The 14,222-nt window shown below is 50.6% G+C and overlaps 1 protein-coding gene across 1 annotated transcript in view; it reads left to right on the top strand.

The window, feature by feature from the left end:
* MAP2K4 (mitogen-activated protein kinase kinase 4) overlaps positions 1-13,940 on the top strand; it is a 33,894-nt gene extending 19,954 nt beyond the window's left edge. The window contains exons 10-13 of the mRNA XM_044275035.1: positions 9,037-9,114; positions 12,062-12,210; positions 12,565-12,610; positions 12,770-13,940. Coding sequence (XP_044130970.1) covers positions 9,037-9,114; positions 12,062-12,210; positions 12,565-12,610; positions 12,770-12,883 — 387 coding nt within the window. The 3' untranslated portion in view covers positions 12,884-13,940. The remainder of the gene's footprint in view (positions 1-9,036; positions 9,115-12,061; positions 12,211-12,564; positions 12,611-12,769) is intronic.
* Positions 13,941-14,222: the final 282 nt, after the last annotated feature.

Raw genomic sequence — 14,222 nt, 5'->3', positions numbered from 1 at the left:
GCTCCCTTCAGCTGATGTTTGTGTTTTGTGGCCCCCCCTCCCCCAGCTTTAGGGTCCGTGCACACAACAGTATTATTTTATTTATTTTTTTGTCCACACCTGATCCAGGTTTTTTTTTCAAACCGGTTGCGGATCCATTTATTTCAGTGCGAATCGGAGGTTTGCAGATGGCAAAGCTGATATGGTCTTGTGCACGAGACCTTAGCGGAATGGCCTGTTACCGGCCCTTTAAGGGGGCCCTTGGGTGCTGTTTATTTTTGCGTTCATGTGAGTTAACGCCTCCTGCCCGCACCCGCATCTGGTAGCCCTCAGTTTCCGAGCCAAGTTTGGCCTTTTTAAATGCAGGCGTCGGATCCCCGGCATGTCTCCGCGTCACCCGAAACGTGTTGGGTCCTTCCCAGGATGACGCCAGGACTTCCTACTGGAGCACGGCTGTTAACCCCTCAGTGTACTACAGGAACTACTCAACTCATCATCCTTACTGGACTGAGTTTGTTTTGTTTTAGTTTTTATATTTTTACTTTAATTTGTATTAGATTATTATTATTTTTTTTTTATGTATTACTATTATATATTTTATCATGCCTATTGGAATTTAAATTTTTTATATATTATTATTTTTTTTTTCTTTTACTGTTTTCAATTTTGTGTTTTTTATTTTAGATTTTTTTTTTTTTTTTTTTTAATAGCTTTAGGACTGCCTGTGTTATAATCTCTTTGTGATGCCCATATAATGAGGTTGCGGGCGGCGCGCTCCTCGCGGGGTTTGTGTACTGCAGCTTTTAGATGCTCTTAGGGTTATTTAAGTGTAGACATGAGCTAAGCTTGGGAACACGGGCAGCGGCCCAAGTGATGTCATCTCCTATTTATAGACCGCACCGTATTATGACCCCCCCCCCCCCCCCCCTGCTGCTTCCGAATGAGTAAGCCGAGGTATTTTCTCCTCCGAAACCACTGAAGAATCCGGGTGACGACGCGGATCGGCATGCCTGTGATGGAGAAGGCGCTTAGTCAGAGCCTTGGATTTCGTGCATTATTGTGGAAGGAGCTGATGTCACAGGCGGGGGGGGGGGGGGGGGGATCCTGCAGATCTGGAATCTCCTTACAAGTGGTGGTTTCAGAAGATGTTGGAAGAGGAACCTTATAAGATTATGGAGATGCTGTGGTCGGTAACTGGTGGTTCATGACCTAAATTACCAGGATGAGCTCACCATGCATGGTCCAAGACTTGGCCAGAATATTCCACCTTTCTGGTCCTCATAGCTTCCTGATATTCTGCTTTCCCTGCGAGAGGTTAAATATTGTGTCTGGTGGCCCGCCGGCTGATTTATTTATTTTCTTTAGATTATTTTTCTTTCGCCGCCTATTTCCCCCTCCTTGCCCGCCAGCTGATATTTTTTATTTTATTTTTTATTCCCCCCCCCCTACCCCCTTACCCCTGCCGGCTGAGTCTTCCCCCCCACCAGCGCCGCGCCTAGACCCGCCGGCTGAGTCTTCCCCCCCCACCAGCGCCGCGCCTAGACCCGCCGGCTGAGTCTTCCCCCCCCACCAGCGCCGCGCCTAGACCCGCCGGCTGAGTCTTCCCCCCCACCAGCGCCGCGCCTAGACCCGCCGGCTGAGTCTTCCCCCCCACCAGCGCCGCGCCTAGACCCGCCGGCTGAGTCTTCCCCCCACCAGCGCCGCGCCTAGACCCGCCGGCTGAGTCTTCCCCCCACCAGCGCCGCGCCTAGACCCGCCGGCTGAGTCTTCCCCCCACCAGCGCCGCGCCTAGACCCGCCGGCTGAGTCTTCCCCCACCAGCGCCGCGCCTAGACCCGCCGGCTGAGTCTTCCCCCCACCAGCGCCGCGCCTAGACCCGCCGGCTGAGTCTTCCCCCCACCAGCGCCGCGCCTAGACCCGCCGGCTGAGTCTTCCCCCCACCAGCGCCGCGCCTGGACCCGCCGGCTGAGTCTTCCCCCCACCAGCGCCGCGCCTGGACCCGCCGGCTGAGTCTTCCCCCCCCCCACCAGCGCCGCGCCTGGACCCGCCGGCTGAGTCTTCCCCCCCCCCCACCAGCGCCGCGCCTGGACCCGCCGGCTGAGTCTTCCCCCCCCCCACCAGCGCCGCGCCTGGACCCGCCGGCTGAGTCTTCCCCCCCCACCAGCGCCGCGCCTAGACCCGCCGGCTGAGTCTTCCCCCCCCACCAGCGCCGCGCCTAGACCCGCCGGCTGAGTCTTCCCCCCCCACCAGCGCCGCGCCTAGACCCGCCGGCTGAGTCTTCCCCCCCCACCAGCGCCGCGCCTAGACCCGCCGGCTGAGTCTTCCCCCCCCACCAGCGCCGCGCCTAGACCCGCCGGCTGAGTCTTCCCCCCCCACCAGCGCCGCGCCTAGACCCGCCGGCTGAGTCTTCCCCCACCAGCGCCGCGCCTAGACCCGCCGGCTGAGTCTTCCCCCACCAGCGCCGCGCCTAGACCCGCCGGCTGAGTCTTCCCCCACCAGCGCCGCGCCTAGACCCGCCGGCTGAGTCTTCCCCCACCAGCGCCGCGCCTAGACCCGCCGGCTGAGTCTTCCCCCACCAGCGCCGCGCCTAGACCCGCCGGCTGAGTCTTCCCCCACCAGCGCCGCGCCTAGACCCGCCGGCTGAGTCTTCCCCCACCAGCGCCGCGCCTAGACCCGCCGGCTGAGTCTTCCCCCACCAGCGCCGCGCCTAGACCCGCCGGCTGAGTCTTCCCCCACCAGCGCCGCGCCTAGACCCGCCGGCTGAGTCTTCCCCCACTGTCCATGTCCGGTTCGCGCTTTTTGTAGATCACTCAGACCCGTTCACTTCTATGCGTCAGCAGAAAAAAAACGGACCGCAACTAAATGGCATCTGTGTGCTGTCCGCCTATGTGTTCCGCAGATTATATCTAACCTGTCCTGTTCTTGCCTGTGAATTTGGATCCCGGACCTTGTGAGGTCCAAAAACCCTAATGCGTATTTTGCGGATCCGGTCGTGTGAATGTCCCCTGATTTGCGGAGGTTTTGTAATATATAAAGCGTCCATTGGTTTGTGTGAACAGTCATTTCTCCATCCACCTCCAGAGCTGCATTCACAGTTCTGTCTCCAGCTCCTTCCCTCTGGCTGCAGCTCTGGTTGTGACCGGAGTAGAGCGTGCACATGTAGATCCTTGTGCTGTAATTGTTAAGTAACTGGAGTTTGACCCAGTTAGCGGTTGAGCGGTGCCGCCCCCGCGCGCATAGCTGAGCCGTGTCCTCACACATACTTCCAGCGTGGTTCTTCCTCTCAGAAAGTAAATAGACGAAAGCCGGGAGGAATCCTGCGTCCTGGAGCGCGGCCAAGAGGCGCTGATGTCACTACTACCGTCCCTTCCCCGGACTTCATTCACACGACTTCTCCTTTTTAGGAGCTGGTGTGTGGTGGGCGGCCATGCTGAGGCTTGTAGTCCTACCTCTCCGCATATTGTATAACACAGGCTATGGCGCTGCGCCAGTCTTCTGCCAATGAAGGTCACAATGTCCCTGTTTTAAGTGGGTGTGGTTTAAGGAAGGGGCGGAGCCACAGTGACCCGACGGATATATCAATAAATTACAGCTTTTGTTCCTTACAATTGCCAAGATCTCCGCTTGCTGTCAGTGAAGGGAACATTCTTAATCATCGAGAGGCTGATACCTTGTTACAGACCTGATCATGATCACAGCCCAGGGTTTGTTACAATTGTATCCAGTCTGTGCAATACTCTGTGAGCTACTGCAGACTGTTACAGTGTATCAGCGCAGGAGAAACGTGTCCTCCTGAAGTCTCTGCTGTTACTGTGTATCAGGAGAAACGTGTCCTCCTGAAGTCTCTGCTGTTACTGTGTATCAGGAGAAACGTGTCCTCCTGAAGTCTCTGCTGTTACTGTGTATCGGGAGAAACGTGTCCTCCTGAAGTCTGTGCTGTTACAGTGTATCGGGAGAAACGTGTCCTCCTGAAGTCTATGCTGTTACAGTGTATCAGCGCAGGAGAAACGTGTCCTCCTGAAGTCTCTGCTGTTACACTGTATCAGGAGAAACGTGTCCTCCTGAAGTCTATGCTGTTACTGTGTATCGGGAGAAACGTGTCCTCCTGAAGTCTGTGCTGTTACACTGTATCAGGAGAAACGTGTCCTCCTGAAGTCTATGCTGTTACAGTGTATCGGCGCAGGAGAAACGTGTCCTCCTGAAGTCTGTGCTGTTACTGTGTATCAGGAGAAACGTGTCCTCCTGAAGTCTGTGCTGTTACTGTGTATCAGGAGAAACGTGTCCTCCTGAAGTCTCTGCTGTTACACTGTATCAGGAGAAACGTGTCCTCCTGAAGTCTGTGCTGTTACTGTTTTAGGAGAAACGTGTCCTCCTGAAGTCTATGCTGTTACTGTGTATCGGGAGAAACGTGTCCTCCTGAAGTCTATGCTGTTACACTGTATCAGGAGAAACGTGTCCTCCTGAAGTCTCTGCTGTTACTGTGTATCAGGAGAAACGTGTTCTCCTGAAGTCTATGCTGTTACACTGTATCAGGAGAAACGTGTCCTCCCGAAGTCTATGCTGTTACTGTGTATCAGGAGAAACGTGTCCTCCCGAAGTCTCTGCTGTTACAGTGTATCGGGAGAAACGTGTCCTCCTGAAGTCTATGCTGTTACAGTGTATCAGGAGAAACGTGTCCTCCTGAAGTCTGTGCTGTTACACTGTATCAGGAGAAACGTGTCCTCCTGAAGTCTGTGCTGTTACACTGTATCAGGAGAAACGTGTCCTCCTGAAGTCTATGCTGTTACACTGTTTTAGGAGAAACGTGTCCTCCTGAAGTCTGTGCTGTTACACTGTATCAGGAGAAACGTGTCCTCCTGAAGTCTATGCTGTTACAGTGTATCGGCGCAGGAGAAACGTGTCCTCCTGAAGTCTGTGCTGTTACACTGTTTTAGGAGAAACGTGTCCTCCTGAAGTCTGTGCTGTTACTGTATCAGGAGAAACGTGTCCTCCTGAAGTCTGTGCTGTTACACTGTATCAGGAGAAACGTGTCCTCCTGAAGTCTATGCTGTTGCACTGTATCAGCGCAGGAGAAACGTGTCCTCCTGAAGTCTATGCTGTTACTGTGTATCAGCGCAGGAGAAACGTGTCCTCCTGAAGTCTATGCTGTTACTGTGTATCAGCGCAGGAGAAACGTGTCCTCCTGAAGTCTATGCTGTTGCACTGTATCAGCGCAGGAGAAACGTGTCCTCCTGAAGTCTCTGCTGTTACTGTGTATCAGCGCAGGAGAAACGTGTCCTCCTGAAGTCTCTGCTGTTACTGTGTATTGGGAGAAACGTGTCCTCCTGAAGTCTATGCTGTTACACTGTATCAGGAGAAACGTGTCCTCCTGAAGTCTATGCTGTTACTGTGTATTGGGAGAAACGTGTCCTCCTGAAGTCTCTGCTGTTACTGTGTATCAGGAGAAACGTGTCCTCCTGAAGTCTATGCTGTTACAGTGTATCGGGAGAAACGTGTCCTCCTGAAGTCTATGCTGTTACAGTGTATCGGCGCAGGAGAAACGTGTCCTCCTGAAGTCTGTGCTGTTACACTGTATCAGGAGAAACGTGTCCTCCTGAAGTCTGTGCTGTTACACTGTATCAGGAGAAACGTGTCCTCCTGAAGTCTGTGCTGTTACACTGTTTTAGGAGAAACGTGTCCTCCTGAAGTCTGTGCTGTTACACTGTATCAGGAGAAACGTGTCCTCCTGAAGTCTGTGCTGTTACACTGTATCAGGAGAAACGTGTCCTCCTGAAGTCTCTGCTGTTACACTGTATCAGGAGAAACGTGTCCTCCTGAAGTCTATGCTGTTGCACTGTATCAGCGCAGGAGAAACGTGTCCTCCTGAAGTCTATGCTGTTACTGTGTATCAGCGCAGGAGAAACGTGTCCTCCTGAAGTCTATGCTGTTACTGTGTATCAGCGCAGGAGAAACGTGTCCTCCTGAAGTCTCTGCTGTTACTGTGTATCAGCGCAGGAGAAACGTGTCCTCCTGAAGTCTCTGCTGTTACTGTGTATTGGGAGAAACGTGTCCTCCTGAAGTCTATGCTGTTACACTGTATCAGGAGAAACGTGTCCTCCTGAAGTCTATGCTGTTACTGTGTATTGGGAGAAACGTGTCCTCCTGAAGTCTCTGCTGTTACTGTGTATCAGGAGAAACGTGTCCTCCTGAAGTCTATGCTGTTACAGTGTATCGGGAGAAACGTGTCCTCCTGAAGTCTGTGCTGTTACACTGTATCAGGAGAAACGTGTCCTCCTGAAGTCTGTGCTGTTACACTGTTTTAGGAGAAACGTGTCCTCCTGAAGTCTGTGCTGTTACACTGTATCAGGAGAAACGTGTCCTCCTGAAGTCTCTGCTGTTACTGTGTATCAGGAGAAACGTGTCCTCCTGAAGTCTATGCTGTTGCACTGTATCAGGAGAAACGTGTCCTCCTGAAGTCTATGCTGTTACTGTGTATCAGCGCAGGAGAAACGTGTCCTCCTGAAGTCTATGCTGTTGCACTGTATCAGCGCAGGAGAAACGTGTCCTCCTGAAGTCTATGCTGTTACTGTGTATCAGCGCAGGAGAAACGTGTCCTCCTGAAGTCTATGCTGTTGCACTGTATCAGCGCAGGAGAAACGTGTCCTCCTGAAGTCTATGCTGTTACTGTGTATCAGCGCAGGAGAAACGTGTCCTCCTGAAGTCTATGCTGTTACTGTGTATCAGCGCAGGAGAAACGTGTCCTCCTGAAGTCTATGCTGTTGCACTGTATCAGCGCAGGAGAAACGTGTCCTCCTGAAGTCTCTGCTGTTACTGTGTATCAGCGCAGGAGAAACGTGTCCTCCTGAAGTCTCTGCTGTTACTGTGTATTGGGAGAAACGTGTCCTCCTGAAGTCTATGCTGTTACACTGTATCAGGAGAAACGTGTCCTCCTGAAGTCTATGCTGTTACTGTGTATTGGGAGAAACGTGTCCTCCTGAAGTCTCTGCTGTTACTGTGTATCAGGAGAAACGTGTCCTCCTGAAGTCTATCCTGTTACAGTGTATCGGGAGAAACGTGTCCTCCTGAAGTCTATGCTGTTACAGTGTATCGGCGCAGGAGAAACGTGTCCTCCTGAAGTCTGTGCTGTTACACTGTATCAGGAGAAACGTGTCCTCCTGAAGTCTGTGCTGTTACACTGTATCAGGAGAAACGTGTCCTCCTGAAGTCTGTGCTGTTACACTGTTTTAGGAGAAACGTGTCCTCCTGAAGTCTGTGCTGTTACACTGTATCAGGAGAAACGTGTCCTCCTGAAGTCTGTGCTGTTACACTGTATCAGGAGAAACGTGTCCTCCTGAAGTCTGTGCTGTTACACTGTATCAGGAGAAACGTGTCCTCCTGAAGTCTATGCTGTTGCACTGTATCAGCGCAGGAGAAACGTGTCCTCCTGAAGTCTATGCTGTTACTGTGTATCAGCGCAGGAGAAACGTGTCCTCCTGAAGTCTATGCTGTTACTGTGTATCAGCGCAGGAGAAACGTGTCCTCCTGAAGTCTCTGCTGTTACTGTGTATCAGCGCAGGAGAAACGTGTCCTCCTGAAGTCTCTGCTGTTACTGTGTATTGGGAGAAACGTGTCCTCCTGAAGTCTATGCTGTTACACTGTATCAGGAGAAACGTGTCCTCCTGAAGTCTATGCTGTTACTGTGTATTGGGAGAAACGTGTCCTCCTGAAGTCTCTGCTGTTACTGTGTATCAGGAGAAACGTGTCCTCCTGAAGTCTATGCTGTTACAGTGTATCGGGAGAAACGTGTCCTCCTGAAGTCTGTGCTGTTACACTGTATCAGGAGAAACGTGTCCTCCTGAAGTCTGTGCTGTTACACTGTTTTAGGAGAAACGTGTCCTCCTGAAGTCTGTGCTGTTACACTGTATCAGGAGAAACGTGTCCTCCTGAAGTCTCTGCTGTTACTGTGTATCAGGAGAAACGTGTCCTCCTGAAGTCTATGCTGTTACACTGTATCAGGAGAAACGTGTCCTCCTGAAGTCTATGCTGTTACTGTGTATCAGCGCAGGAGAAACGTGTCCTCCTGAAGTCTATGCTGTTGCACTGTATCAGCGCAGGAGAAACGTGTCCTCCTGAAGTCTATGCTGTTACTGTGTATCAGCGCAGGAGAAACGTGTCCTCCTGAAGTCTATGCTGTTACACTGTATCAGCGCAGGAGAAACGTGTCCTCCTGAAGTCTATGCTGTTACTGTGTATCAGCGCAGGAGAAACGTGTCCTCCTGAAGTCTATGCTGTTACTGTGTATCAGCGCAGGAGAAACGTGTCCTCCTGAAGTCTATGCTGTTACTGTGTATTGGGAGAAACGTGTCCTCCTGAAGTCTATGCTGTTACTGTGTATCAGCGCAGGAGAAACGTGTCCTCCTGAAGTCTATGCTGTTACTGTGTATCAGCGCAGGAGAAACGTGTCCTCCTGAAGTCTATGCTGTTACTGTGTATTGGGAGAAACGTGTCCTCCTGAAGTCTATGCTGTTACTGTGTATCAGGAGAAACGTGTCCTCCTGAAGTCTCTGCTGTTACACTGTATCAGGAGAAACGTGTCCTCCTGAAGTCTCTGCTGTTACTGTGTATCGGGAGAAACGTGTCCTCCTGAAGTCTATGCTATTACACTGTATCGGGAGAAACGTGTCCTCCTGAAGTCTCTGCTCTTACTGTGTATTGGGAGAAACGTGTCCTCCTGAAGTCTATGCTGTTACACTGTATCAACGCAGGAGAAACGTGTCCTCCTGAAGTCTGTGCTGTTACTGTGTATCAGGAGAAACGTGTCCTCCTGAAGTCTGTGCTGTTACTGTGTATCAGGAGAAACGTGTCCTCCTGAAGTCTATGCTGTTACTGTGTATCGGGAGAAACGTGTCCTCCTGAAGTCTATGCTGTTACACTGTATCAGGAGAAACGTGTCCTCCTGAAGTCTATGCTGTTACACTGTATCAGGAGAAACGTGTCCTCCTGAAGTCTATGCTGGATTTCTTTTGAGTTTCTGTTGGTCTCTTTATCTCCATAATGTGAATCTCTTTTATTTTTGTAGCCGGAAAGGATAGACCCCAGTGCGTCCAGACAAGGCTACGACGTGCGCTCGGACGTGTGGAGCCTGGGCATCACGCTGGTGAGTGCTGACCGCTCATATATATCCTGCTCCGTCTGGTTGAGAATATATAACCACAAGATGGGTGACCTCGTTAAAGCTTTGAATTGACACTAGATACAACATGTGCCGCACGGACGTGCCTGAATTACCAGCGTCTCTAAGAGTAGCCTCGGGTTAGGGGCGGTAAATGCATTTCTCAGCACCAGTGATGTCCATTCCAGCGACATAACCGCTTTGTCTTACAGCTCTTAGAATTTACACTGACGAGGAATTATTTCCTCTTTGGGGGCATCTTCTGCCGCCAGCTCAGGGCCACCGCGGTGGGGAGTTCACGCTCCCCGTCGGATGCAAATGTGTTCCCCGGGCTGGTGGGAGAGGACACGCTCTGGGCAATCTGGAGAAATGATGATAAAAGCTTCCGAGAACTGGTCGCGATGTAGGACTGAGGTTCACATGTGAAAGTGACTACGGTAGGCTAGCCTTCCTTCACATCATGATCACAAGGGGCTCTGGGGGGGAGATGGTAACCAGCGTTTTCCGTAAACCTACGGCCACTAGTTCCCTGTTAAGGTGGGAGATCATCATCCCTGTTGGCCGGTACCTCCGTGTCAGGAGAAACTGTTCCTCTGACCTTGACTTTAGACAACAGGCTGCGGAGATTTCAGGAAAGGGGGTATCCTGATCGTATCCTAAGGGCGGCCTATCAGAGGGACATTGGGCAGCGGTCGGACCCCAGAAACAGCGGGAGTACGAGAAATGCATATGAGTATTGGGCACCATTGACTCGGCAGTAAAAGAAGTGATTGCGAAACACTGGGCGCGCTGAGGTGTGATTGGGGAGGCCCCACAGAGGACGGATCGCCTTGTCCGTAGCTGCCCGGCCCTGGTGACTATCGCTGCAAGGGATGTGTAGCTTGTCCCTTCGTCACTCCTAAAGAATGCACCATTAGACATTTCATCAACTGTCCGAGAGGTGTGGTGTACAAAGCCACCTGCGGAATCCATTATGTAGGAGAAACTACCCGCGAGTTCTGCAGGCGGGTCGGAGAACACCGGGGGGGATATACGTCATTGGCCAAACATGGGGGAGATCCCAATGACCTCAGACTCCTAGGCCTGGAACTGATGCCTACTTCGATTAGGGGCGCAGACAGGAAGATTCTGCAGAGGGGATCCTGGTGAATTAAAGACGACCCATCCGAGGGGACTCGATGAACACGAGTTGTATGGTTGACACCATCATACACGCAGACCTGTTTCATAGAGGGACCACTATACCGGGGATATATACAAGGGCTCATCCCCTCGGTATCTCATCAGACTGAGCATAAGACCCAATAGTCCCAATAGCAAAAGGTTCTGAGACTCAGCATGGGTTGATGGTCCCCTGATGATCTGGTGACGGCCCGACACTGGGGCCCCCCCCACCTCTACTGACTAAGCTGGGCCGTCACTAGGCTGCAGAGGGGAATTGGTAGGGATACCCAGGTAGGTGAGTTTTATGTATCCTCTGGGGTCACCCTCAGTAGGGGGATGGTGGTGCTCCTCTGACAGGTACAAGCCCAGGTCAAGTAGGGTGGAGATAAGGGTCAGAGACCCCAGTGGTGGCACCACTTTGAGAGACGCTGGTACATTAAGCCCATCCGGGCACCACATATTTTATATCTAGTGTTGATTGAAAGTTGAGCTTTAACAAGGTCAGCCATGTTGTTATGTATTCTGTTGAGACAGTTGCCCGACGTGTATTACTTTTGACCCAGTAAGACGGGGTTTCTCCATCTGGGGGGTGTAGCTAAAGGCTCATGGGCCCCGGTACAAGGGTTCTGCTTGGGGGCCCCCCTTCCCTCACTGCTCCTAGCCCTTTGATAGCTAACCTCTGGCACTTCAGCTGTGGTGAAACTACAACTCTCATGATGGACACTTCCTTGGCCATATAAATGGAGCATGCTGGGAGTCGTAGTTTCACCACAGCTGGAGTGCCGGAGGTTAGCCATCACTGCAGGATAGCGTTTCTACTGCCTGAGGTAAAAATTGAGTGACGTCTCCTCTGATGTTCTCTTTCCTCATCTTCTCCATTCAGACCAGACCGCCATGATGACTGCTTTCAGCCATGTCTGATCTCTGCAGTTTGACAAACAGACCTCTTAGTTTCCTACTTTTCCATCATCCTGCCACCGCTAATGCTGTGCCCGCTGTGCCCCCCAATACTATCCTGCAGAAACATTCGTACTTTTGTACCTGGATCGATCCGATACCAGAATTTGCTATTTTTCGATACTAGGCTGCACTACTGCAGAGCGTAGTATCTGTTAGAGAACATGGTAGGCACCTCCGTTGGCGCGCACCATGTTCTCCTGAGCCGGCACAGTGGAGTCCCTCCCTACCCACTGACGGGGCCACCGCTGCCACTAATGAAGAGGTAGTACTGAGGGGGACGGGCTCTGGCCACTGCGCCCCCAATGCATATAATTAACCTCTTAATCAAATGTACGCAGTGAGTGCTGGTTATATCACACAGCAAGCATCTGCCCTCAATGACGGGGCGTGGCGATCCCGACGAACCACGTGTATTAACCCCTCAGGTGCAGCACCCTGTCATTAAGGACGGGAGCCAGCACCTGCCACGTACATTTGTATTAAGAGGTTAATTATATGCATTGGTGGCGGCAGTGCCATCCCCCCCCCCCAAGGCTTTTCATTGGTGGCAGTGGCCCAAATACCCCATTACCTTTCAGCTCAGACCCCCATAAGACCTTCATGTTGGCCCGCCTGTGCCGGTGCTTTTATGGCTACCCCCCCCCCCCCCCCCCACACACACACAGTTAATGTGCACCCTAAGGCGTGCCAGGCCCTGCCGATTCCTACAAGGCATAAGCGGCCGTGTCCCTCTGGTCGTACGTTTCGGGGCCGGCGGAGACTTCTACCCTCCCGTGACTTCTCATCGGCTCCTTTTCCGCTTCTGCAGTACGAATTGGCGACCGGGCGGTTCCCGTACCCCAAGTGGAACAGCGTTTTTGACCAGCTGACGCAGGTGGTGAAGGGGGACCCTCCGCAGCTCTGCAACTCTGACGAGAGGGAGTTCTCCCCCAGTTTTATCAACTTTGTCAACCTGTGGTAAGTTACCGTAAAAAAATATAACCAGGATGTGTATTTTTTATATTATAATTTTCCGTTTAGACATTGAGAGGGTTATAATGCTCTTAGAGGGAGACCTCTGCGTCCGGGATCTTCTCTTCGGTTAGATAATTCCTGGGTATGTGCATCCGTTTACAGCTACATGAAGACTTGTTACATGTGACCTTACTGCCACCTGCTGGCTACTTGAAGGTTTGCACACAAAATAATTCTGACAGCTTTTGCTGCCACCTGCTGGGGAATAGCAGTAACAGTTGTGTTTTTTATTTATTTATTTTTTCTCTCTCCAAATCCTGGGTTTGCTGTTGTGTAAAATTTCTGATTTTTTTGCAGCCTTACAAAGGACGAGTCTAAGAGGCCCAAATACAGAGAGCTTCTGGTGAGTGAGACTGAAAAATATAATTTTTTTTTTTTTTTTTTTAGTGGAGCGAATGATTACTGTGGTTGTTGGAGGGGGGGGTATGGAATCTATACAATGGATGTAGGTGGGGGGGGCAGTATATTTTGGCTATTTGACCCCTTTTCTTCTGTCCTGCAGAAACATCCTTTCATCATGATGTATGAAGATCGATACGTGGACGTCGCCACTTACGTCATCAAAATCCTTGATCAGATGCCAACCACCCCCAGCTCCCCCATGTACGTCGATTGACCTTGCTGCCGCTTCAAACTCTAGCAAAAGGCAAGAAAAAAATAACACAAAAAAAATTAAGATCAAGGAAGGGCTGGGGGCAAAGCGCCCGCCGATGGAGATGGCGCCGTCACGGCCGGTTGTGACTCTTCCCTCTCTCGCTCCGGCACCACGTGCAATAAGATCCGTGTTTGTTTCCTCTCTTTCCATTGTGTCCGTACGCTAAAGTCACATGTACATTGCATCCCGTTCATCCGCTGGTCGCACAGAGGTCACATCCGGTGGACCGAAACGTGGCGTCTATCTGCTCGGACCTGTTCAGTGGCACACGGTGAGACTGGAACAAAAACCATCTTCACTGCTGCCCAAACTAAAGGAGGCGTTTGTGAGGACCGCCCCCGAGGAGTAGATAGAAGCCCTGGCGTCGTCATACAACCTTCCCCCTCCCCACCCCACTCTCCCGGAGGCGGGGCAAGGCAAAGAATATGAATTATATATAAATATATATATTTTTTATTATTTTTAAATAAAAAAGCAAAAAAATTTTTTTCACAAAGTGCAATAGGATAACCGATTCTCCGCCAGGTGGTCCTGTGACGGATCAGGTCTGGACACACTTTATTTTTATTTTTTCCTTTTTTTTTTTTTTTTCGCCCCTCTGGCAGAAATAGGAGTTTGAGTTTAAAAAAACAAAAATCCTGTTCTGCTCTAATTATTTTGTTATTGTGAGTGTCAGTTTAATTAAATTTTTTTTTTAAGAATCCTAAATGGTAAAAAAAAGAAAAAAAACTCTACCAAAAACACAAAAAGAAATGTTGCATTGAATAAATCTAACATTAAATATTAAGAGATGGATATTACACTTGTTGTTCATGTGGCTTTTCCTGTGTAAATGTTTTTTTTTTATTTTTTCCACCATCAAGTTCAAACTTTATATAACTGGAGTTCCTTGAACTCTTGCACTCGGCAGCAGTCACAAGCAGCATGTAGGCCTTTATATAAAGTACTGAGCAGTATGGATGTGAGTGAAGCACTTGGCTGAGAGATAGCACTTAGGCCTCTTTCACATGAGTGATTTCCATGCATCGGCAAGAGCTCCCGTCCTGACCGCCCAGCACTACCGCTATATGGATATATGATGCTATGAGACCCTTAGAGGTCTGGAATGTATTGTGTAACACTGACATAATGCTGTCAGTATAAAAGGAATAGAAGTGGGGCACACTCAAAAAGTAGAGGGATCTTTATTGAAACACACAAAAATATAATCACAATAATAGCAGCATTAAAATATCAGCAATATGAGCAATAAAATATCAGCAATAAGAGAGCAGATTAATTATTCAAACGGTATAGGTGG

This window comes from Bufo gargarizans, unplaced genomic scaffold (assembly GCF_014858855.1).
Source record: "Bufo gargarizans isolate SCDJY-AF-19 unplaced genomic scaffold, ASM1485885v1 original_scaffold_813_pilon, whole genome shotgun sequence".
NCBI classification, from domain to species: domain Eukaryota; kingdom Metazoa; phylum Chordata; class Amphibia; order Anura; family Bufonidae; genus Bufo; species Bufo gargarizans.
This window is presented reverse-complemented; position numbering and strand designations above follow the sequence as displayed.